Here is a 22,478-nt window from a genome sequence, read left to right as displayed (position 1 = left end):
GTGGCTCTAGAAAAGAAATACCTGGTGTCTTCCTCGCTCGCCGTATAGTGTACATATTACATCTAGCTTGAACTCTCCAGACGCATGTACAGCACTGGCAAACTGAGAAGCATTCGCGTCCGTTGATGAAGCATCGTGTGCATGGGCTTTTTTCTGCCGACGTGGACGCATAGGAGAGCACTTTTGCGTCCCGCTTTATTATATAGTAATTGGCGCATGAAATTGTTCATTCAGGAATCTAGAAACTCTATTTCCTTCGGATCAGAGTCCTGGTGTCCTTATTCATATTTTCGTACATTTTCTCTAGACACACAGATAGAGATGACAATGAGTAAATACCCACCGAGTATTACTAACCTATACCCATATCCATGACATAAAAATAACCCTATCGGGTCACCTATATACACTGGCGGGTATGGATTTACCCTCATACCCATACCCATATGGGTATGGGTCACCCATCGGGTCACCCGTACCCACAAAAGCTAAACATCTATCAAAATATTATATGATACAAATGTCAAGTATATCCATCTAAATAACATTACAAAATTTCTAGCATCATTTAACCATCCATTCAACATATCTAAATAACATTACAAAATTTCTAGCATCATTTAACCATCCATTCAACACACCAAAGATAATTGGATAAAGTAGTAATACTAGGATAGTAATACATAGCACATTACATGATCATTAAATTGTCGTTAAGCCTTCTATGACATTATAGCCTAAAAGGTTGTTAAATAGTAAAAAAGATGGATGACTAAAGTCAAAGTTCATACTTGGGCTAAGTTTATATTGGGTATTTTATACCCATAGGTTAACGGGTATGGGTGAAGGCGAAACGTTCTAATACCTGTTTACCCATTGGGTGAAGATTTTTGCCCAATAACAGACCCATGGGTAGAATATTTAACCCACATACATACCCTAATGGAGTAAATACCCATTGGGTATCGGATCGCGGGTACCCATTGCCATCTCTACACACAGAGAAAAGAGATGTACATATCTTTAAGGAATTCTTTCCTCTGCTGTCGTAGATTGCGGCACGATAAATTTATATCTTTCCAGGAGGAACCCTACGTGTTATTAGAAGTGTTTGATTGCAAAGAATAAATTTTAGTTCATGTGACGTCGAATATTTGGATGGTTATTATTATAAATATTAAATATAGTTAAATCTTTATAGGTGGGTGCCCGTGCGTTGCAACGGAAACATATCGTCAGCATACGGAACGCAGCTCCTACCAATTTGGTATAAAGGTCTCGACGATCATGAGCTCTGCCGCTGCCCCCAGGTAGCAGCCGCCACCAGCATCAGGCGGCCCCCAGCAACGTCCAGCGCGCTGGTCGCGGGCCCTGCTTCATCGGGAGCCATGATGCTTCGCCGATACTCCCCCAAATACTCAGCCTCCTTGTCGAGCAGCGCCACTGGGGGTATGGCGGCCCCTTAGCCAATGGTATGTTGCACGGCGTGGTAGACGAGCTGCTCTCCCAAGAGCGCAGCAGCTTGCTGCCCCACGTCTCGGCCATAGCAACCGCATGGTCGCCCTACCATGCACACACCCATGATGCATTTTATCATATTAATTTCGTAGCAACGCACGGGTATATACCTAGTAAAAGAAGAAACATTCACAAGGGTTGAGACCTGGTGTCAACACATGCTATGTTTGATAAGATGTCGATCAGGGATGCCATCTACATGGATTTAATTATGGTGTTCATGCAGTGTGTTAGTTTGATCCGCAAATCACTCGTAGGTCGTGCGATGGCATGATCGGAAGTGTGTGTGTGCGTGGATGAGTTGAGTCGGTTGTTGTTTTTGCTTTAAGGAGTTGAACACAGAAAAAACGCTGCTCTATTGCTTAGGTAAATTAACTTGGCTCAAACCTATCAGCAAGTTGTCATCATTCAGGGTTCAGAGGGAATTATATCATAATTTCTCACAATCTTTTGCTTTTCGCCCAGCATATATACAAATGTAAAGTGTGCTACACAGAATGCATCTTTTGTTGCTTCACACAAATATGAAATCGCAAAAATGTAGGGAAAATTACAAGTAGTGTTTTGTTGTATTGTGTAGATTTATGTAGGAGACAAAACTGCACTTGACAGTTCATGTAGAAGCATTTCATTCAAGTCATCAATGTAAATGATATATAAAGTTGTTATTATGAGTAAGTTAGAAAGCGCTACAACAATACGACAACCCCATGAGGCATTGCGGGATGCGGGAGGGGATTCGCGGCGGGCGGGTGGTCGTGCGGTGGGATTCATGGCAGACGTGCGGGCTGCTCGAGGTGGGGGCAGTCTACACTATCCCCTTAATAGTTAGTAGAGATTTTTATAAACCATCAACTCTATGAGTCGTACGTGTTCTATCATGCACGAAGCGTGTAGGTCTGTTTATCACCCCCGCTTCTCGTCTACTAACCATGTGATCGGTTACCCGCACCATTTGATCCTGAACTATTGTATGCATTGACTTTATGCAAACATCTATTTGGTTACCTGTATATGGCAGACATGGACTGCACGAGTGGATGCAAAATATTTCATTTTACAACTATTTTTCTGCATCCGCCGGTACGCCCAAAACTCGCATACGCGGCTGGCCAGGCTCGCGCCCGCCCGACTCCACATATCACACGAGAAACCATCCAAGTCCAACAGGACGGCGTGTAGATCTATTCATCTTCTCGCTTGTCACTTAACATTAAGCTGTTACTTCACATATGGGTGTGTTAGCACCGATCCGGGCGCCAATCACTGTGTTGAGAACCAACGGCGGTGCTCTCTGCACAGGCGCGGACGGTCCATGGCCAGAGGCCGGACGGTCCGCGACCTGGAGCAAAGCTAGGGTTCCCCTGCCTGACGGGCCGGACGGTCCGCGCCTATAGGCCAGACGGTCCGCGCGTGCGCGGGGGTGGCAGAGTTCGCCGGTGGTGCCTGGATCTCGCTCCCTGAAAGCATCTAGGCCCCTGGTTGGTTTTAGTGATTAATGACAACGTAATATTATATGTGACTAACGTGTGTTTTGCTGAGACAAATGGTAAGTTAGGTCGCATTACAAGAAGATGTACTACAACGGTGAAAACAATCCCTAAGATAGGAACTTGAAGCAACGACTGAAACGATGAAACAAAAGATGAAGGTCTTCGTATCCCGAGTGTCAAAGAGTTGCGTACACTCAGTATAGAGTTAGGTCTTTTATTTTGTTTTAGTTGTACTATAAAGAGGGGTTGTCAATGAGTAGTTTGACTAAGAGAGTTCTAGTATAGTGTTAGTACATATTCACACTCACATATAGTGCTAAGTGTCACTCTAGAACACACGAATTATAACGAAAACCGATTTGAAAATCAGAAGAAAACAAGACTTAGGGTTTCTGGCCTAGGGGCACCAGACTGTCCGGTGTGCACCGGACTGTCCGGTGCGCCCTCTGTCAGTGGGGCCAGCCTGGCCCGGGGAAGACCTATTCCCCTACGCAGAAACCCGAGCACATCGAGTAGGATAATTGAATTATAGCTGGCACACCGGACTGTCCGGTGTGCCAACTGCCCAACGGCTAGCTGTCAGAACTAGCCATTGGAAGTAACCGTTGGCGCACCGGTGGCGCACCAGACTGTCCGATGCGCACATACACAACCAGGGTTGGTAACGGCTAGTTGGAGGGTGAGGGCTATTTATACCCCCCCTACCCACCATATTGAATGTCTTGCTGCCCACATTTGCTCCTATACATTACTAGAGCATTGCAAGCACCACAAAGCATAGTGAGGTGATTAGAAAATCTTAATCCGCATTTGGACCTCATTAGTGCTAGCGAGAGCCACCTAGAGCACACACTGCATGCATTAGGCTTCTCTTGGTCAAGTGAAAGTCTACTGCTTGTTACTCTTGGTGATCGGCATCACCTAGACGGCTTGGTGGCGTTAGGAGCTCGGTGATCACCTTGGAGGACTTGTTGGTGACCCGACTCGAGATTGTAAGCGGTCGTGAGAGATCCACCGCGCTAGAGTGGCAAAGGATCATCTCATAGTGAGCACTTGGTTCTTGCGAGGACCAAGGGGGAGCGATACCCTTGCGCGGGTGCTCCAACGAGGACTAGGGGACAGTGCCGACTCTTCGATACCTCGTGAAAAATTGGAGGAGTCTTCTAAACTTTGCTTTACATTCCATACTTAAATCAAGCATTTTACCTTGTGTATTTATTTAGCAAGTAGTTAAAGCATTGTCTTACTATTATTGTATTTCTAGTAGTATTCTCTTATTGCTAGTTGTTGGGGTGAGGTTGGGCTCTTGTTTAGGTTTAATTATTGTTGATTTTTAGAAAAGCCTAATTCACCCCCCCTCTTAGGCATCGTGGTCCTTTCAATTGGTATCAGAGCCTTGTTGCTCTTAGTTTAGCTTAACCGCTAGAGTAGCGATGTCCGACGGGGATGGACCTCCTCTCGTTTTTTATGGTGACGATTTTCCATATTAGAAAATTTGTATGGAAGCTTATTTAGAGGCTATAGACATTGCTGTCTACAAAGTCGCCACAAAAGGGTTCCCTGAACCTAGAGATCCCACAAATCTTGTAGGAGAAGAGTTTAACTATGAGAAATGGAATGCTAAGGCCAAAAACACTCTTTTTAGAGGCCTTTGCAAAGATGTCTTTAATAGAGTTAGAAACCATAGAAATGCTCATGATTTGTGGATGGATATATGTGCTGTACATGAAGGGACTAGAAGTGAGCGTGAGGAGAGATATCATATTGCTATGAGAAAAATAAATCTTTTGAGATGCTTGCAAATGAAAATGCCAATGCTATGTACTCACGTCTCAATATTCTTGTAGAGGAAGTAAATGGCTTGGGGCTTACACAAATTTCACAACCGAATGTTATGAGAAAGATTCTCATTGTCCTTCCAATTGACAAATATGGACACATTGTCACAGTGCTACATCATATGGATCTTTCAGTTGCTACTCCTACACAAATATTGGGAAAGATCAATGCTCATGAGATGTACATGCACATAAATGACAAGGATGAGTCATCTTCCAAGAGAAAAGATTTGGCTCTCAAAGCCAATCAAGAAAAGAAAGGAAAAGCTAAAGTGCAAATTGAGGAGGAATCCTCAAGTGATGATGATCTTTATGCTAACATTGCTTTAATGGTGAGGAAGACCACCAAGATGTTAAAGAAGCTCAACAGAGAAGGCATTATGTTTGACTCAAGAAAGAAGAAATTCTTCTCCAGTAAAAGAAAGCCCATCTCTGAAATTGACTGCTACAACTGTGGAGAGCTTGGTCATCTTGCTCATCAGTGCAATAAGCCCAAGAAGAACAAATTCAAGGGCAAGAAAGATGATGACAGTGATGACGAGAAAAAGGAAAACAAATTCTTCAAGAGGAAGGATGGGAAGCACAAAAGGTTCCACAAAAAGAAAAATGGAAAGACATACATTGTTGGTGACTGGCTCACTGACATTGAGTCATCAAGTGGGTCTTCTTCAAGTGAAGAAGAAAATGATGAAAAAGTTGCCACTATCGCTGGGGACTTCTCTTCACCACCACCATCACCCTCATCGACTTCTCACCTATGCCTCATGGCTAAAGGTGAACGGAAGGTACAAATTGATAATGATATTATTGATGATAGTGATAGTGATGATGAATTTGCTTCACCTTCCTATGATGAACTAGCTAACTTGCTTAAGGAATACACTCAAATCATTAGGAAGTCAAAGGCTAAATGTGATAAGTTGAAAGATGAAAATGAATTTTTAACTGCCAAATATGACATAGTTGTCAAAGCTAGTGATGAGATGAAAGAAGAAAACAAACTATGGCATCCACTGTAAGTGAGCTTAAATCCTCCCTAAAAGGTGCTAAGGATAAGTGTGACAAATTAAATGAAGCAAATAGGGAGTTGAAAGATAGACTTGTTAAAATTAAGGAAGACTATACAAAGATTAAAATTGATCATGATAATCTTCTTGTTGCAAATGAGCTTTTATCTTGCAATACACATGAGGGTATTAACCCTGTTGTTAAGATTGATGTAGCAACCTCATGTGATGATTTGAGCCAAGATGATCAAACTAGTCTTCATGATGAACTGACTGAAAAAGTTGAAGTCTTGACATTAGACAACCAAAAATTGAAGAGATATTTGACTGATGCAACTACTAGAGGAAAGGTTGCCATTGAGAACAATGACTTCAACAATGAGTTGGCAGTGGATAATGAAAGGCTTAGAAATGAGGTCAAGAAACTTAAGGGTGAAAATGAACATCTTGCAACAAGTGTGCAAAAGTTCAACAAAGGCCAATACCTCCAAAATGAATTGCTCATGAACACTGTCATGAAAAAAAAACAAGAGTGGTATTGGATATAATTCTTTTGTACAAAAAAGGCTACAAATCAATATAAGCCAAAGCAGACTCATAAGCCTATCAAATGCTTTGAGTGTGGAAAAGAAGGTCATTTTGCCCACAACTACAAAGCCAAACCACCAACTCCCTTGCCAAAGCACTCAAGACCATTTGCCTTCAATGCCCATTATGTTCTAAGAAAAGTAGCAAATGGAAAAGTCAAAGTTACATTCCTAGGTCCACCAAGAAAGAGTAGACCTAGATTAAGTTGGGTTGCAAAGTCTTTGATTGAGAAAGTCACTGGTCCTATGCAAAATGGGCCCCTCAAAATTCAAGCTTGATTTGTCTATTGATGTAGGTGAACTACAAGACCGGTGGGAGTCATTGGGTTATTGACAGTGGATGCACTCAACATATGACTAGCAACCCACGGATGTTCACCTCACTTGATGAGAATGTTGATGGACAAGATAAAATCACTTTTGGGGACAATTCCAAGGGAAAAGTTCAAGGACTTGGCAAGGTGGCTATTTCAAATGATCTCTCAATTTCAAATGTTCTCTTTGTTGTACCTTTGAGCTTCAACTTACTATCAGTGGGCCAACTTTGTGATCTTGGCCTTCAATGCTTATTCACTCCTACAAAGGTTGTTGTGTCAAAAATAGATGATGAGTCAATGGTATTCAAAGGATTTAGATACAACAATATCTACTTAGTGGATTTCACCTCTGAAGATGCAGACTTAATAACTTGCCTCTTAACCAAAGCATCACTTGGATGGCTATGGCATAGAAGGCTTGCACATGTTGGAATGAGCACACTCAAGAAAGTACTAAAGAAGGACATGGTTAGAGGGCTAAAGGATGTTATATTTGAAAAGGACAAGCCTTGTAGTGCATGTCAAGCTGGAAAGCAAGTTGCTAACACACATCCTACAAAAGCTTTCATGTCAACATCAAGGCCACTGGAACTATTTCACATGGATCTATTTGGACCAACAACTTATGCAAGTGCTGGTGGCAACCTCTACTGTCTGGTTATAGTTGATGACTTTTCAAGATACACTTGGGTGTTCTTTCTCCATGATAAATCTAAAGTTGCATCTATATTCAAGAAGTTTGCCAAGAAGGCTCAAAATGAATTCGATTGCAAGATCAAGACGATTAGAAGTGACAACGGTAAAGAATTTGATAACACCAACATACATGAATATTGTGATGAGATTGGGATCAAGCATGAAGTATCAGCAATATACACATCTCAAACAAAATGGAGTTGTTGAGAGGAAGAATAGGACCTTGATCACACTTGCAAGGACAATGATTGATGAGTATAACACACCGGAGAGGTTTTGGACTGAAGATGTCAACACTGCATGTTATGCATCAAACAAGCTATTTCCTCACCGGCTACTTGAGAAGACTCCCTATGAACTGCTAAATGGGAAAAGCCAGACGTTTCCTTCTTTCGGGTGTTTAGATGCAAATGCTACATCTACAAGAAGCACCATCACCTAGGGAAGTTTTAAAGGTGTTGTGATATTGGTTTTCTACTTGGTTATTCATCAAAATCCAAAGCATATCGAGTATTCAATCATGCCACTAGCGTGGTAGAAGAAACATATGATGTGGAGTTTGATGAGACTAATGGCTCCCAAGGAGCACTTGAAAATCTTGATGATGTAGGTGATGAGCCACTTAGGGAAGCCATGAAGAACATGCCAATTGGAGCCATCAAACCAAAAGAAGATAAAGAAGCGGTGCAAATTATTGATAGACCTTCTTCATCAAATGTACCACAAGATGATGATAAAGATGAGAGACATGCAAATGAAGATACATTTGTCTCTCATGAACAAGCAAGGGTACAAGCCGAAGATGTTGATGCTCCAAGACCTTCTTCCCAAGTGGTTGATAGGAGAAACTCATCACTACTTCAAGCACACCCACAAGATCAAATCATTGGGAGTCCTTCACAAGCGGTTATCACTCGTTCTCATAAACATGCTTCATTTATTGAACATCACTCTTTTGTTTCTTATGTTGAGCCTACATGTATAGATGAGGCGCTACAGGATCCGGACTAGGTGAATGCCATGCATGAAGAACTAAACAACTTCACCCGCAACCAGTGGCGGACCCAGAAATTAGCCAAGGCCCGGGCCGAAGCGACCATAAACTCTAATAGTAGGCTTCTAGCATATAAAAAATTTTCAACATTAGTGCTTCTTGCCCCAGAACCTTGAAGGAAATCATATTAAGAATGCGATTTGAAAGGTAATGTTGAATAAATTTAATAATATTAGTAATTGGTGCATACCACTAGTACGAGGTAGATTCACCCTGCGGGTTCTCATGCCTCTTCTTCATTTTGATTATTACTGGCTCCTTGTATTGTATCTGAAACATTTTACAAACACAACAAATCTCTATAAAACATCTAATTAAAGCCTTAAAAGTTAAAAAGGATTAAACACTTGAGAAGTCTTGTACCTGCGTATGGGCGAAGCTGCGGAGGAGATGGCACGACGGACTGGGCTGGGCTGGGTGTCTGTGCGGGCGCCGCCGACTCACCGAGAGGCGCCCAGTGCCTCTCGCCAAGGCAGTGCGGCGGACTGGGCGGTAGGTGTCGGTGTTTGGGACCCGACCGCGCAGCCAGGGTTACTCCTCGAGGTGCTTTTGGGTAGAACGGTGTTGCTGATTGTAGCTCGATGGTTCGTGCAAGACGCACGAGAGACGATAGACAATTTTCTACAGGTTTGGGCCGCTTGGAGAGGCATAATACCCTACTTCCTGTTGTTGAGGTCGCCGAGGCTCGCCAGGCCCTCCTCGCGGTGGGGGAGGTGGTAGAGGTTGGAACGGTCGACCATTCCCGACGGTATGCTTGAAGTCTCTGCAGTTCCGCAAGGTGTGGCGCATATCCTTGTGATACGGGCACTGGGCATCAAGGATGTCGTCTAGTGTCCGCTCGCCTCCGCGGGGTGCACCTCGGGCACGAGAGACGGGTGGTCCAGCAGCATGAACCTCTTCACGGGGCCTCTTCTCCCAACGCTTGTCGGGTTGCAGGTTCGCGTCACGCCACGGTGCAGATGGAGCAGGCTTCGCTCCTCCGATGAGGTCCTGAGCCCGTTCGTCAGTGGTGATGTAGAGGTCCGCTTCCCAGAACAGCTGCTCGGAGGTGGTCGACGCCTTTTGCAGTATGGCTCGGACGAAGGCCAAGTCATTAGATCCCCGGTAGAAGTCCTCAATCATCGTTGCCTCAGCGACCTTGGGGATGCGATTCCTCATGGTCTGAAACCTCTTGAGGTATGACCGGAGTGTTTCATCCCCCCGGCGCCTGATGGATTTGAGGTCCCATGGCTGCGCCGGTTTGTCGAAGAGGGATTGGAAGTTGGCGATAAAGCGCCGACTGAAGTTGCTCCAATCGTCGATGCAGTGTCGCGGTAGGTGTCGTAGCCATTGCAATGCATCTTGCCATAGGACGATGGGCAAGTACGCGGTCATTACGTCCTCAGTTGCCCCAGCGGTCCGGGCAGCGGTTGTATAGACGGCCAACCAGCCTCCCGGGTCTTGCTTAGGCTCGTATTTGTCGATGTTGGAGACCTTGAAGTTTGGGGGCCACTAAATGGCCCTGAGACACGGGGTAAGCGTAGATACTTCACATGTGTCCTCCTGTCGACGACTGTAGTGTTGGTCCCGGGGAGGGGAGTTGCTGATGTGCTGCCTCGACCGTCCCTGGGTAGTGCCACCAGTTGAAGCCATTACCGAATCAACTCTGGTGGCCTGACTTTGTGCCGGAACGCCATGGTCCCGATCATACTCCTCTCGGCACCATATCTCATTCTCATGTCGTCGTTCGCGCAAAGCGTTGATGGAGCTCCGTGCATCCCACCGACTGTTGATGGCATGCCGCAGATCGCTGGGAGGATGAGCGAGGGGTAGAAGATGATTAGCCGGCCGAGTGAGCAGTCGCCGATATCCTTCAGCATCTGGAGTCCGGGGGAGGCCATTGGCTATCCGAGCCAATACTCCTCCGACCTCACTTGGTGTGTTCATTGCACGGGCGAAGTCAGGGTTCATGTTTCGCGGGAAAAGAGGGTTCTCTCGGCGTAACCTCGCATCCTGCTCAGCTTGCTCTTGAGCTTGCCGGCGATCACGTCGGTGAGAGTTCCTCCTTTCTTTAAAGACTCGCTCGTCAGGAGTTTCTCCTACCTCCAAGACTTCATCTCGGGACACAAGCTGCGCCAGGTCCCGTTCCCAGCTTCGTGATGTCGCCGAATATTTCGGCGTCGGTTCCTCCGTCGGCGAGCTTCTCACTGAGGAGGTTCTTCCCCAGGCATGGTTGGCTCGTCATCGGAGATGGGAGATGATTCTACCCTCCCCCCGATGAAGAGGACGTCGAGGTAGAAAGGAGTTGTTGCAGTGACGAGCTTCTTTCTATCCTTCTTTGAGGGCGAAGGTGTCAGAAGAGCAGCTTGACGGGCCTCTATTCCGCTTGCTTTGTTTTTCCTTGTAATCCGTGTCCACTCTTCTGTGGACGAGGTGGACAACGGGGTCCTTCGGGTAAATGAATTCCTGACTCCTGACTTGCAGGAGGTAGTCTTCGCCTAGGGCGCTAGAGGTTGCGCTATTTGCTGCCTCGTTCCGGCTTTCTTAAAGATTTTCGGGGAAGGCTTCTTCTCCAGTGGATCCGCTACACGATGCAGAATTCCTTCTTCGTCAGCCATGGACGAGATGGTCCCGAAGCAGAACGCGGATCCAGGGCAGAGAGCAATCTTGCATTGGAAGGTGACAGCCATTGAGCTAGCTTGGATCAACAACACACCCCCTACCTGCCGTGCCAGCTGTCGGTGTTTGGGACCCGACCGCGCACCCGGGGTTACTCCTCGAGGTGCTTTTGGGTAGGACGGTGTTGATGATTGTAGCTCGATGGTTCGTGCAAGACGCACGAGAGACGATAGACAATTTTCTACAGGTTCGGGCAGCTTGGAGAGGCGTAATACCCTACTTCTTGGTATGGATCTTTATGTGGTGGGTTACAGGGGAATTCTCTAGTATGAAGGATGCTAGAGAACCGAGTAGATGATTGATGAAAGACCTGTCTTTGATGGGGTGCCCCCTAGGCCTTATATATCCGACCGTGGGGCACTTACATGCGTGTACGATAACGATGTATGCCTAAGTAATAGTGAACCGACCGAACTTATCTCCCTACAATCTTGCTGACTTATTCTCACTTAGTTCCAATGTCCAAGGTAGTCGTGTGGGAGAATCGGATCAGAGCTGTGGATAACGTTCACAACCCCATAAGCCGCCTTGGCCCACGTTTGCTCATTCCCTATGTCGGCCTGAAAGGGAAATAGGGTCAAACCTTTTTCCTAAATGATTTTGGTGGTTGAATTGCCCAACACAAATTATTGGACTAACTAGTTTGCTCTAGATTATGAGTTTTACAGGTGCCAAAGGTTCAACATAAACCAATAAAAAGTCCAAGAAAGGGTTCAAATAAAAAGAGCAAAAGACAATTGAAGGCTACCTTGGTCTAGCGCACCGGACTGTCCGGTGTGCCACCGGACAGTGTCCGGTGTGCCAGGGTGGATCAACTCAAACTTGCTAGCTTTGGGAATTTGGGGAGCCACTCCGCTATAATTCATCGGACTGTCCGGTGTAGCACCGGACTGTCCAGTGTGCCAGTGGAGCAACGGCTAAGTGCGCCAACGGTCGTCTACAAAAGTCTACAGTGAACAGTGCAACTGCACGCGCAGAAGTCAGAGCAGGCGCCAGAAGGCGCACCGGACAGTGAACAGGACCTGTCCGGTGCACCACCGGATTGTCCAGTGGCCCCACAAGTCAGAGCTCCAACGGTCGAACCCTAACGGTTGGGTGACGTGGCTGGCGCACCGGACTGTCCGGTGCGCCATACGACAGCAGCCCCTCCCAACGGCTACTTTGGTGGTTGGGGCTATAAATACCCCCAACCACCACACTTCAAGGCATCCAAGTTTTCAGCCAACACATTCAATACAAGAGCTATAGCATTCAATACAAGACACAATTAGAGTGAATCAAAATCTCTCCAAGTCCCAATTCCACTCAAAGCAAGTCGCATCGGAGCGGCGACAAGAAAAAGAAGATGAAGAAGGTGGTCTACTACGAGACCGACTCTTCATCGCCATCTACATCCGGCTCCGACACGCCGTCCATTACTTCTAAGCGCCATGAGCGCAAGAAGTTTAGTAAGATCCCCCTACGCTATCCTCGCATTTCCAAACGTACTCCTTTACTTTCAGTCCCATTAGGCAAACCACCCGTTTTTTATGGTGAAGATTATAATATGTGGAGTGACAAAATGAGGCACCATCTAACCTCACTACACACTAGCATTTGGGATGTTGTTGAGTTTGGAGTACAGGTACCATCCGTAGGGGATGAAGATTATGATTCGGACGAGGTTGCCCAAATCCGGCACTTCAACTCCCAAGCCACTACTATACTCCTCGCCTCTCTAAGTCGAGAGGAGTATAATAAAGTGCAAGGGTTGAAGAGCGCCAAAGAGATTTGGGACGTGCTCAAGACCGCACACGAAGGAGACGAGGTGACCAAGATCACCAAGAGGGAAACGATCAAGGGGGAGCTCAGTCGCTTCATGCTCAACCAAGGAGAGGAGCCACAAGCTATGTACAACCGGCTCAAGACCTTGGTGAACCAAGTGCGCAACCTCGGGAGCACCAAATGGGATGACCATGAAATGGTCAAGGTTATTCTTAGATCACTCGTATTTCTTAATCCTACTCAAGTTCAATTAATTCGTGGTGATCCTAGATATAAGCTAATGTCTCCCGAGGAAGTGATAGGAAAATTTGTGAGCTTTGAATTGATGATCAAAGGCTCCAAGAAAATCATCGAGCAAGGCGCCTCCTCCGTACCCGAGGTACAACCCGTCGCATTCAAGGCGGCGGAGGAGAAGAAAGAAGAGTCTACATCAAGTAGACTCCCCATCAACGCCTCCAAGCTCAACAACGAGGAGATGGCGCTCATCATCAAGAGCTTCCGCCAAATCCTCAAGCAAAGGAGGGGGAAAGACTACAAGCCCCGCTCCAAGAAAGTTCGCTACAAGTGTGGTAAGCCCGATCACTTCATAGCAAAGTGTCCTATTTCTAGTGACAGTGACAGGGGCGACGACAAGAGGGGGAAGAAGAAGGAGAAGAAGAGATACTACAAGAAGAAGGGCGGCGGTGCCCATGTTTACCGGGAGTGGGACTCCGACGAGAGCTCCACCGACTCCTCCTCCGACGAGGACGCCGCAAACATCACCGTCAACAAGGGTCTTCTCTTCCCCAACGTCGACCACAAGTGCCTCATGGCAAAGGACGGCGAGAAGAAGAAGGTAAAATCTAGATCCTCCACTAAGTATGCAACTTCTAGTGATGAGGATAATTCTAGTGATGATGAGGATAACTTGCTCACTCTTTGTGCCAACCTAAACATGCAACAAAAAGAAAAATTGAATGAATTGATTAGTGCTATTCATGAGAAGGATGAACTCTTGGATAGCCAAGAGGACTTCCTAATTAAAGAAAATAAGAAGCATGTTAAGGTTAAAAATGCTTATGCTCAGGAAGTAGAAAAATGTGAAAATTAACTAGTGAGCTTAGCATTTGCCATGACACTATCTCCAACCTTAGAATTGAGAATGCTAATTTGATTGCTAAGGTTGAGAAGTCAAATATTTGTGATGATTCAATTACCAATCTTAGAAATGATAATGCTAGTTTAATTGCTAAGATTGATAAATTGAATGCCCCTCTTGCTAGCCTTAAGATTGAGAATGAAAAATTAATTGCTAAGGCTAAGGATTTAAATGTTTGCAATGATGCTATTTCCAATCTTAGAAATGAAAATGCCATGTTACATGCTAAGATTGATGAATTAAATGTTTGCAAACCCTCTACATCTAGTGTTGATCATGTTACTATTTGTACTAGATGTAGAGATATTAATGTTGATGCTATTCATGATCACCTTGCTATGATTAAACAACAAAATGATCATATAGCTAAACTAGATGCTAAAATTGCCGAGCATGAATTAGAGAATGAAAAATTTAAATTTGCTCGTAGTATGCTTTATAGTGGGAGACGCCCAGGCATTAAGGATGGCATTGGCTTCCAACAGGAAGGCAATGTCAAGCTTAATGCCCCTAAAAGATTGTCTAATTTTGTTAAGGGCAAGGCTCCCATGCCTCAGGATAACGAGGGCTATATTTTATATCCTGCTGGTTATCCTGAGGATAAGATTAGGAGAATTCATGCTAAGAAGACTCATTCTGTTTCTCACCATGCTTTTATTTATAAGAATGAGGCTTCTAGCTCTAGGCGTTCTAACCATGTTAAAATGCCTAAAAAGAAATCTCCTATTGCATCAAATGAACCTAATATTTTATTTAAGACTTTTGATGCTTCTTATGTGCTCACTAACAAATCAGGCAAAGTAGTTGTCAAATATGTTGGGGGCAAAAACAAGGGGTCAAAGACTTGTGTTTGGGTACCCAAGGTGCTTGTTTCTAATGTCAAAGGACCCAAAACCGTTTGGGTACCTAAGAACAAGGCCTAAATTTGTTTTGTAGGTTTATGCATTCGGGGGCTCAAGTTGGATTATTGACAGCGGGTGCACAAACCACATGACTAGGGAGAAAAAGATGTTCTCCTCCTATGAGAAAAACCAAGATCCCCAAAGAGCTATCACATTCGGGGATGGAAATCAAGGTTTGGTCAAAGGACTTGGTAAAATTGCTATATCACCTGACCATTCTATTTCCAATGTTTTTCTTGTAGATTCTTTAGATTACAACTTGCTTTCAGTTTCTCAATTATGCAAAATGGGCTACAATTGTCTTTTTACAGATATAGGTGTTACTGTCTTTAGAAGAAGTGATGATTCAGTAGCATTTAAGGGAGTGTTAGAGGGTCAGCTATACTTAGTTGATTTTAATAGAGCTGAACTCGACACTTGCTTAATTGCTAAGACTAACATGGGTTGGCTCTGGCATCGCCGACTAGCCCACGTTGGAATGAAGAATCTTCATAAGCTTCTAAAGGGAGAGCACATTTTGGGACTAACAAATATTTATTTTGAGAAAGACAGGATTTGTAGCGCATGTCAAGCAGGGAAGCAAGTTGGCGTTCATCATCCACACAAGAACATCATGACGATCGATAGGCCGCTTGAGCTACTCCACATGGATTTATTTGGCCCGATAGCTTACATAAGCATCAGAGGGAGTAAGTATTGTCTAGTTGTTGTGGATGATTATTATCGCTTCACTTGAGTATTCTTTTTGCAGAAAAAATCACAAACCCAAGAGACCTTAAAGGGATTCTTGAGATGGGCTCAAAATGAGTTCGGCTTAAGGATCAAAAAGATTAGAAGCAACAATGGGACAGAGTTCAAGAACTCTCAAATTGAAGGCTTCCTTGAGGAGGAGGGCATCAAGCATGAGTTCTCTTCTCCCTACACGCCACAACAAAATGGTGTAGTGGAGAGGAAGAATAGAACTCTACTTGACATGGCGAGGACCATGCTTGATGAGTACAAGACTTCGGATCGGTTTTGGGCGTAAGCAATCAACACCGCTTGCTACGCCATCAACTACAAGAAACTAATAAAAGTTCGTGGGTTTTGTTAAGAACGTGGGTACCGACGTTCTTACATTAGTTAAGTTCATGGGTTTTTTAAAAACATGGGTACCCATGTTCTGAAATTAAGTTCGTGGGCCCTAGCTAAAACCGTCGAACTTAACCTATTAGGAACATGGGTACCCACGTTCCTAATTTAAGTTCGTGGGCCACATCGATACCATCAAACTTAACCCAAACTAAATCCCTAGCGACCCGCGCGTCTCTCTTCTATCCCGCCTACGCGCGCGCCGCCAGTCCCCGCTCCTCCCCCGCGCGCCGCCGGTCTCTGCTCCCGGTGCTCCCCTCCGCTCACGCTTCCTCCCCCGCCTCTCTCTTTCGTCTCCTCCGCCGAGCCTGCCACCACCCCGACTCGCGGCGCTCGACCTCCACATCCTGCTGGCCGCTGCAGATGCGTCCTCCGCTTTCCGACCTGACCACAGCCTCACGTCCCTTGTCGCCGCCCGCCTCGCGGCTTCCCGCCGCCTCCCTTCGCTCCAGCGCCTCCTGGAGCTCGTCCTCACCCGCCCCTGCCCCTGTCAGCATGGCCACATCTAGGCTCCCCAGGGACCGCTGGACCCTCTGGTGTTGCCGCTCAAGGCTTCTATGGCCCAGCAGTAGCCGCAACCGGAGAGGGAGACAACTGAGCCCCTCAACCTCTCCGTGGCTCCTCAAGGTCAGCAGTAGCCGCAGCTGGACCCTCTAGTTTCTGCGCTTTGAAGTACCATATACCATGAAAGAAACAAGTAACATTTGAGTACTACTGTTGTACTGCAGAAAGATATTCTACAGAATATTCTCTCACGATCTTTTTTGTCATTGCAACTTTAGGGCTGTGATAGTGTGATAGCTATTGTCTAGATATGCAGGTTATTTGTACTTTGCTATATTGAAGGCTTACAAAAATAACTGTAGTGTGATCTACTGGTAATTCTTACCCTTTGTAGTGAAAAATGTTAGTAGAGTAAGAACATGAATGGTTTAAGGGAGTAACCGAACAAAATTGTCCGGTATTGAAGTCAGGAACTGCATGCATTCTGGTATGAAGACTGAATGTTTTAGTAGTGACTCCATCAGTAATTTATTTTCTTTTAAATGGCAGTCAAATCAGAAGTTACAAGGTTTAAGGGAAGAAATGAATGCGATTGTCCCATACTTGGAGGAGATGAGAAAGAAGAAAGTTGAAAGATGGGACCAATTTGTTGATGTCATAGAGCAAATTAAGAAGGTTGCATCTGAAATCAGGCCTGCAGATTTTGTACCCTTTAGAATTCCTATGGATCAGTCTGATCTATCTTTAAGAAAGCTGGAGGAGCTAACGAAAGAGCTGCAATCCCTTCAGAAGGAGAAGGTCAGCATCACTTGTTCAAATCCTCTTTATCTGTCTAATGAATATTACTCCCCATGTCTATTATTTTCCTTCAATACTCATACAAGTCTATAAATCTTATTGTTTGTGCCTGTTTTTAACAGAGTGATCGGCTGAAGCAAGTCATGGAACATCTTAACACTTTGCATTCGTTATGCGAGGTGCTTGGTGTAGACTTCAAACAAATAGTAAATGAGGTGCACCCTAGCCTGGGTGAGGCTGATGGATCAAAGAACCTAAGCAACTGTACAATTGAAAGCCTTGCATCAGCTGCAAGCAGACTACGTGAATTGAAAGTCTAGAGGATGCAAAAGGTTAGCACTCTTTGTATCACTTAAGAAATTTCAATGATTCAGCGCAGTCAACCGTCAATCTTTTTGATTATTAAGTGCATTCACTAGTGTCAAATTTGATTCTTCAGCACAGGCAACCCTCAACAATTTTCAATTATTTAGTGTCTTTAACATTGTTAATATGAAATTCTGAATGTCACAGCTTCAAGATTTGGCCTCTAGCATGCTTGAACTTTGGAATCTCATGGATACACCACTTGAAGAACAACAGATGTTCCAGAATGTAACGTGCAATATTGCTGCTTCTGAACATGAAATAACTGAGCCTAACACCCTCTCTATTGACTTCCTCAGCTACGTGAGTTCATTGTTCTTTAGATATTGCTCATGCCACTGTTGCTATGTTTTTCTATGTTTGAGCTTGGAATGTTCTGAGATTGTATATTGATCTAAAATATAGGTGGAATCTGAAGTTTTAAGACTCGAGCAACATAAAGCGAGCAAGATGAAAGACCTTGTTCTAAAAAAGAAGACAGAACTGGAAGAGCATAGGAGACGTGCTCATTTGATTGGCGAGGAAGGCTATGCAGCTAAATTTAGCGATGAGGCTATTGAGGCAGGTAAAGATCATATCCTGGTTTCTGTCATTGTTATTACAACCATAATTTTCTAGCCTATCTTACATCCCCTGAAATTACAGTTGGATGACACAATCATCAAAACCATTGAGACTGCTCCCAACAATGAACTGAAAAAAGCAAAAGAAATCATTCAACGTATTCGCCGAAGAGAACTTTACAAGGTAGTATGATGCTCATATACAAGTGCTGTTTTGTCATGCCATTTCGCATGCTTAGTATGCATAGGATATTCTGTTTTTTAACACAGTTGTCCCATGCCATGAATTCATGTGAATTAATTTACTTCAAGGTGCATAGGATATTCATCATCGCACAAAGGCGAAGCACATTGAGATTGAAATCCACTTCAGCCGTAAAAAGGTTGCTTTGTCGCACCTTCGAGTGCTACATGTCCCTTCTGGACATCAGTCCATGGACATCATGACTTATGGACTGTCTGTATAGTTGTTTAGTGACTTTCAGTCCAGTCTATGCGTCCAATTCTCTCCAGCTGTGAATGCGGGACGGGTATTAGAGATATGTATAGTCTAGAGATATGTATGTACTTGTACTTCAAGGTGTATTTTGACTATACACATGAAAGTCACCCTTTCTATAACGAGTGTGAGGTGTTCTCTTAATCTTCTACATTTATGGTGTTGTATGATCAATTCAGTGTAATAGAACCATTGTGCTGATATGCTGGCTTTTCCTCCAACAAACTATCAGGCTGGAAAAAAGTTGCTTCTCATTACTAATTCAGATTTTCATTATACAAACAAAATGATGAATCATGCATTCAGTCGCTTTCTTCCTAATGATGTGGGATGGAGAGATCTGTTTGAAATGGTAAGTTTTTATCTCTCCCTTATACCAGTTTTGTAGAAGTGTCTGTTTGGCAGTCATTGCTTACAACACACTGGAAACTTCATTAATATCCATTGATTCTTTTTACTATAGGTTATAGTCTCTACAAGGAAGCCAGAATTTTTCCAGCTTTCACATCCATTGTATGAGGTTGTAACAGATGATGGACTGATGCATCCCTGTTTTAAAGTAAATTCATGTCAGATTATTCATGGTTCACGCTATTACTGTTGTGAACCAGTAACTCATAGAACCTCTAGTAATTCTTTTTCTATCTCTGTGAATGAACATGTTTCTTTCCAAACTTTTTATGCCCCCAAGTCATTCCTGTTATGGTATTATCTGGTTCATTATCTGACACTCATCAATCCTTAGGCTGTTGAACTCATGCTTGTCGATGCACTCATTGAGGCTAATGACTACTTGGGGATATCATTGCATGCACACGACCCAGAAGATTTTTGGAAGGTTTGGTTTCTGTCATTGTTATTACAACCATAATTTTCCAGCCTATCTTACATCCCGTAAAATTACAGTTGGATGACACAATCATCAAAACCATTGAGACTGCTCCCAACAATGAACTGAAAAAAGCAAAAGAAATCATTCAACGTATTCGCCGAAGAGAACTTAACAAGGTAGTATGATGCTCATATACAAGTGCTGTTTTGTCATGCCATTTCGCATGCTTAGTATGCATAGGATATTCTGTTTTTAACACAGTTGTCCCATGCCATGAATTCATGTGAATTAATTTACTCTTCTCAATCTTATACATCGAAATCTTGTAACCTATTATATTACAGCTTCATGAGAGTAGTATGCTTTTGTTGTAGATATAGTAATTCTGGCTTGTTTGAACAAACCAAAATTTCTTCCAAATACAGGTTACATGTCCTAAAGAGTAACCTATTTTATCAGATGCTCTATACTCAGGAGGAAATGTTGTTTGGTCGTTGGAGATGTGTGTATAATAATGCCTATATGAAAAAAAGAAAAAAACAACTGAAGTAACCTTATTATGCATCTTGTAGGATGCAGTACAACTATTCCACTCTTACTAGAATTTATGCTTGATCTATGTTTCTGTTCAATAGATGCATAATGTAGCATCAGTAATGTAATGGTGTACTTATTGCTTAAGTTACTCTTCCTTTTTGTGGAAGTATTGAACTGTTCTGTTTCTTTGAGTTCCAGTTTTGCAACCAGTATTCTGTTCACCAAAGGACAAACTGGAGCATTTCAAAAATATTACTGCACAGGACATAGTTTGTTCGCAGGTTTGCGCTTTTTCACATTTTATTAAGGTTGGCTGAAATAAATAATCTGGCCTCTCAGAAAAATTCACACCCTTTTTTAATGTTGACTCAACTGTCTTCAGAAATCTTCTGAGGTGCTGCTGAAGGAAGAGGATGTTGCAGTAAGCAATGTTAAGATAGATCTTACTCGTGGAAAAGATAACCCCCTTGAAAGGTTTTTGATATTTGAATGGTACTTAGTTCTCTTATTGATTTGTCTGAAACATTGAAACTCTAATTGATTGCATTCTTTTATGTATGTAACAACCAACCACCAGCATCAAGTTCTTTAAGGTAATCACTTGCTTCTGGTAAACTTATATGTGTCTGGACAACAATGTTTGTTTGTATTAACTGACTTTGATACACATTAAATCACCTTGAGATTATTATAAATGAGTTGTAAACAATTTTATTAGCTTTCTAAAAAGTCTAGGATCACTTGATTTGGATGCCTGAGACTCCAGTTATAGATTTTTGAAGTGAGTAGTCGAATTCTGTCCAAATCTGGACAGAATTTACGTTTAGCACTGTTTGACCTTTCTAAAGATCGAATCTTGTTATGATGATAAAACAAAAGTTATAGAGGACTTTATAAGCTTTCTAGAAAGTCCTAGTTTACTATTTTTGGATGCATATCTTGTGAGTTATGAGCTAAACAAGTAGTTGTTGTCCTGCTGTCCAAAAATCAGCAAATATTAAATTGATTGCTTGGAGTCTCTTTTGTGTGGGTAACTATATTTGGTTAGTTCTTGTCTTCATTAATGAAGTCTTGTGATCTGAACATACATACTATGGTGGCGCGAGTGCTTTTTAGCTGTCTTTCTTCTGTGTCTATCAACCACTCTAATCCTACACGTTCCAATGCACTTTATGTTTTTCATCGGATTCAGAATTCAGTTGTTTAGTATAAACTCTATATATAAATTAGTTTAAAATAAAACTCAAACTTATTGTATTTATGAGAATTTTGGTTTATTTTGTAGGATTCCGGCTCTCATCAAGTGACTCCTCCCCCTCACGATGACTTTGCAGACATATGTCTCAATTCTAGAGGTGGAGCTACGAACAACAATCCGATGTCCTGATCGAGAGCGATGGAGCTAATGTTTGAACTTGTGTGTTTGAACTTGTGAACTATGGATGTGAACTTGTGTGAATTTGTGAACTTATGTGAATTTGTGAACTTATATATTTGGACTTGTGTGAATTTGTGATATGAACATATATCAATGTGTTTGAAATCTGTATTGTATGTGATATTCTGTGTTGCATGTGATATTATGTGTGTCTAATTTTTCATTTCTGTATTTTTTATTTTTTTTCTGGAAAAGGGTTAAGAACGTGGGTACCCACGTTCTTAAAGTTAAGAACATGGGTACCGTCGAACTTATTGTGCAGTCCTCGCAGACCCACGCAGGACATATAAGTTCGACGACCACATGGCCCCGTCGAACTTAACCCTAAGAACGTGGGTGTTGTCGAACTTATGGGAAAAATTTCGACGGCCCCCGTCGAACTTAAAAACGCACGTTCTTAATGTTAAGTTCGACGGTACCCACGTTCTTAATGTTTAATGTTAAGTTCGACGAGGCCGTCGAACTTACTTCTCTAAGTTCGTCCAAAAATCGCCATCGGCTATATTCGTCGGTAAACCCACGTTCTTATGGTAAGTTCGACGGCTTATTACATTAAGTTCGACGGTTTTTCACCCACGTTCTTTACGATAACCAAGTAAAAAGCCTTCTTGAGGAGTTCATATGATGTCTTCTTGAGGATTCAGTTTAGATATAACCGCGGTTATATCTACACCGAATCCTCAAGAAGACATCATATGAACTCCTCACCGGTAAAAAGCCCAATGTTTCATATTTTAGAGTCTTTGGTAGCAAATGTTTTATTCTTGTTAAAAGAGGTAGAAAATCTAAATTTGCTCCTAAGGCTGTAGAAGGATTTTTACTTGGTTATGATTCAAAC

At 43.3% G+C, this 22,478-nt stretch overlaps 1 protein-coding gene and 1 long non-coding RNA gene across 2 annotated transcripts; both read left to right on the top strand.

Moving 5' to 3' along the window:
• Positions 1–17,196: 17,196 nt before the first annotated feature.
• LOC103637684 (cytosolic purine 5'-nucleotidase) lies at positions 17,197–21,630 on the top strand. Its single transcript, XM_020546437.3, has 11 exons — positions 17,197–17,405; positions 17,528–17,737; positions 17,919–18,074; positions 18,177–18,336; positions 18,417–18,518; positions 19,066–19,185; positions 19,297–19,402; positions 20,401–20,483; positions 20,585–20,676; positions 20,780–20,795; positions 21,488–21,630. Exons 4-11 carry the CDS (start codon positions 18,301–18,303, stop codon positions 21,587–21,589), a joined length of 657 nt encoding a protein of 218 aa, XP_020402026.1. The 5' UTR covers positions 17,197–17,405; positions 17,528–17,737; positions 17,919–18,074; positions 18,177–18,300; the 3' UTR covers positions 21,590–21,630.
• On the top strand, positions 19,550–19,796 carry LOC103637685 (uncharacterized). The gene is made up of 2 exons (XR_558268.2): positions 19,550–19,671; positions 19,740–19,796. It is a non-coding gene; the product is annotated as an uncharacterized lncRNA (long non-coding RNA).
• Positions 21,631–22,478: the final 848 nt, after the last annotated feature.

Source organism: Zea mays, chromosome 1 (genome assembly GCF_902167145.1).
Source record: "Zea mays cultivar B73 chromosome 1, Zm-B73-REFERENCE-NAM-5.0, whole genome shotgun sequence".
NCBI lineage: Eukaryota > Viridiplantae > Streptophyta > Magnoliopsida > Poales > Poaceae > Zea > Zea mays.
Note: the sequence above shows the minus strand (reverse complement) of the source record. Positions and strands in the feature narration are given on the sequence as shown.

Excerpts from the sequence above, each read along its gene's own strand:
- LOC103637684 (XM_020546437.3), top strand. The coding sequence starts at position 18,301 with ATGCAGCTAAATTTAGCGATGAGGCTATTGAGGCAG. Across the intron at positions 19,186-19,296 it reads GGAGAGATCTGTTTGAAATG|GTTATAGTCTCTACAAGGAA; the intron begins GTAAGTTTTTAT and ends TTTTTACTATAG. Across the intron at positions 19,403-20,400 it reads CTGTTTTAAAGTAAATTCAT|TTTTGCAACCAGTATTCTGT; the intron begins GTCAGATTATTC and ends TTTGAGTTCCAG.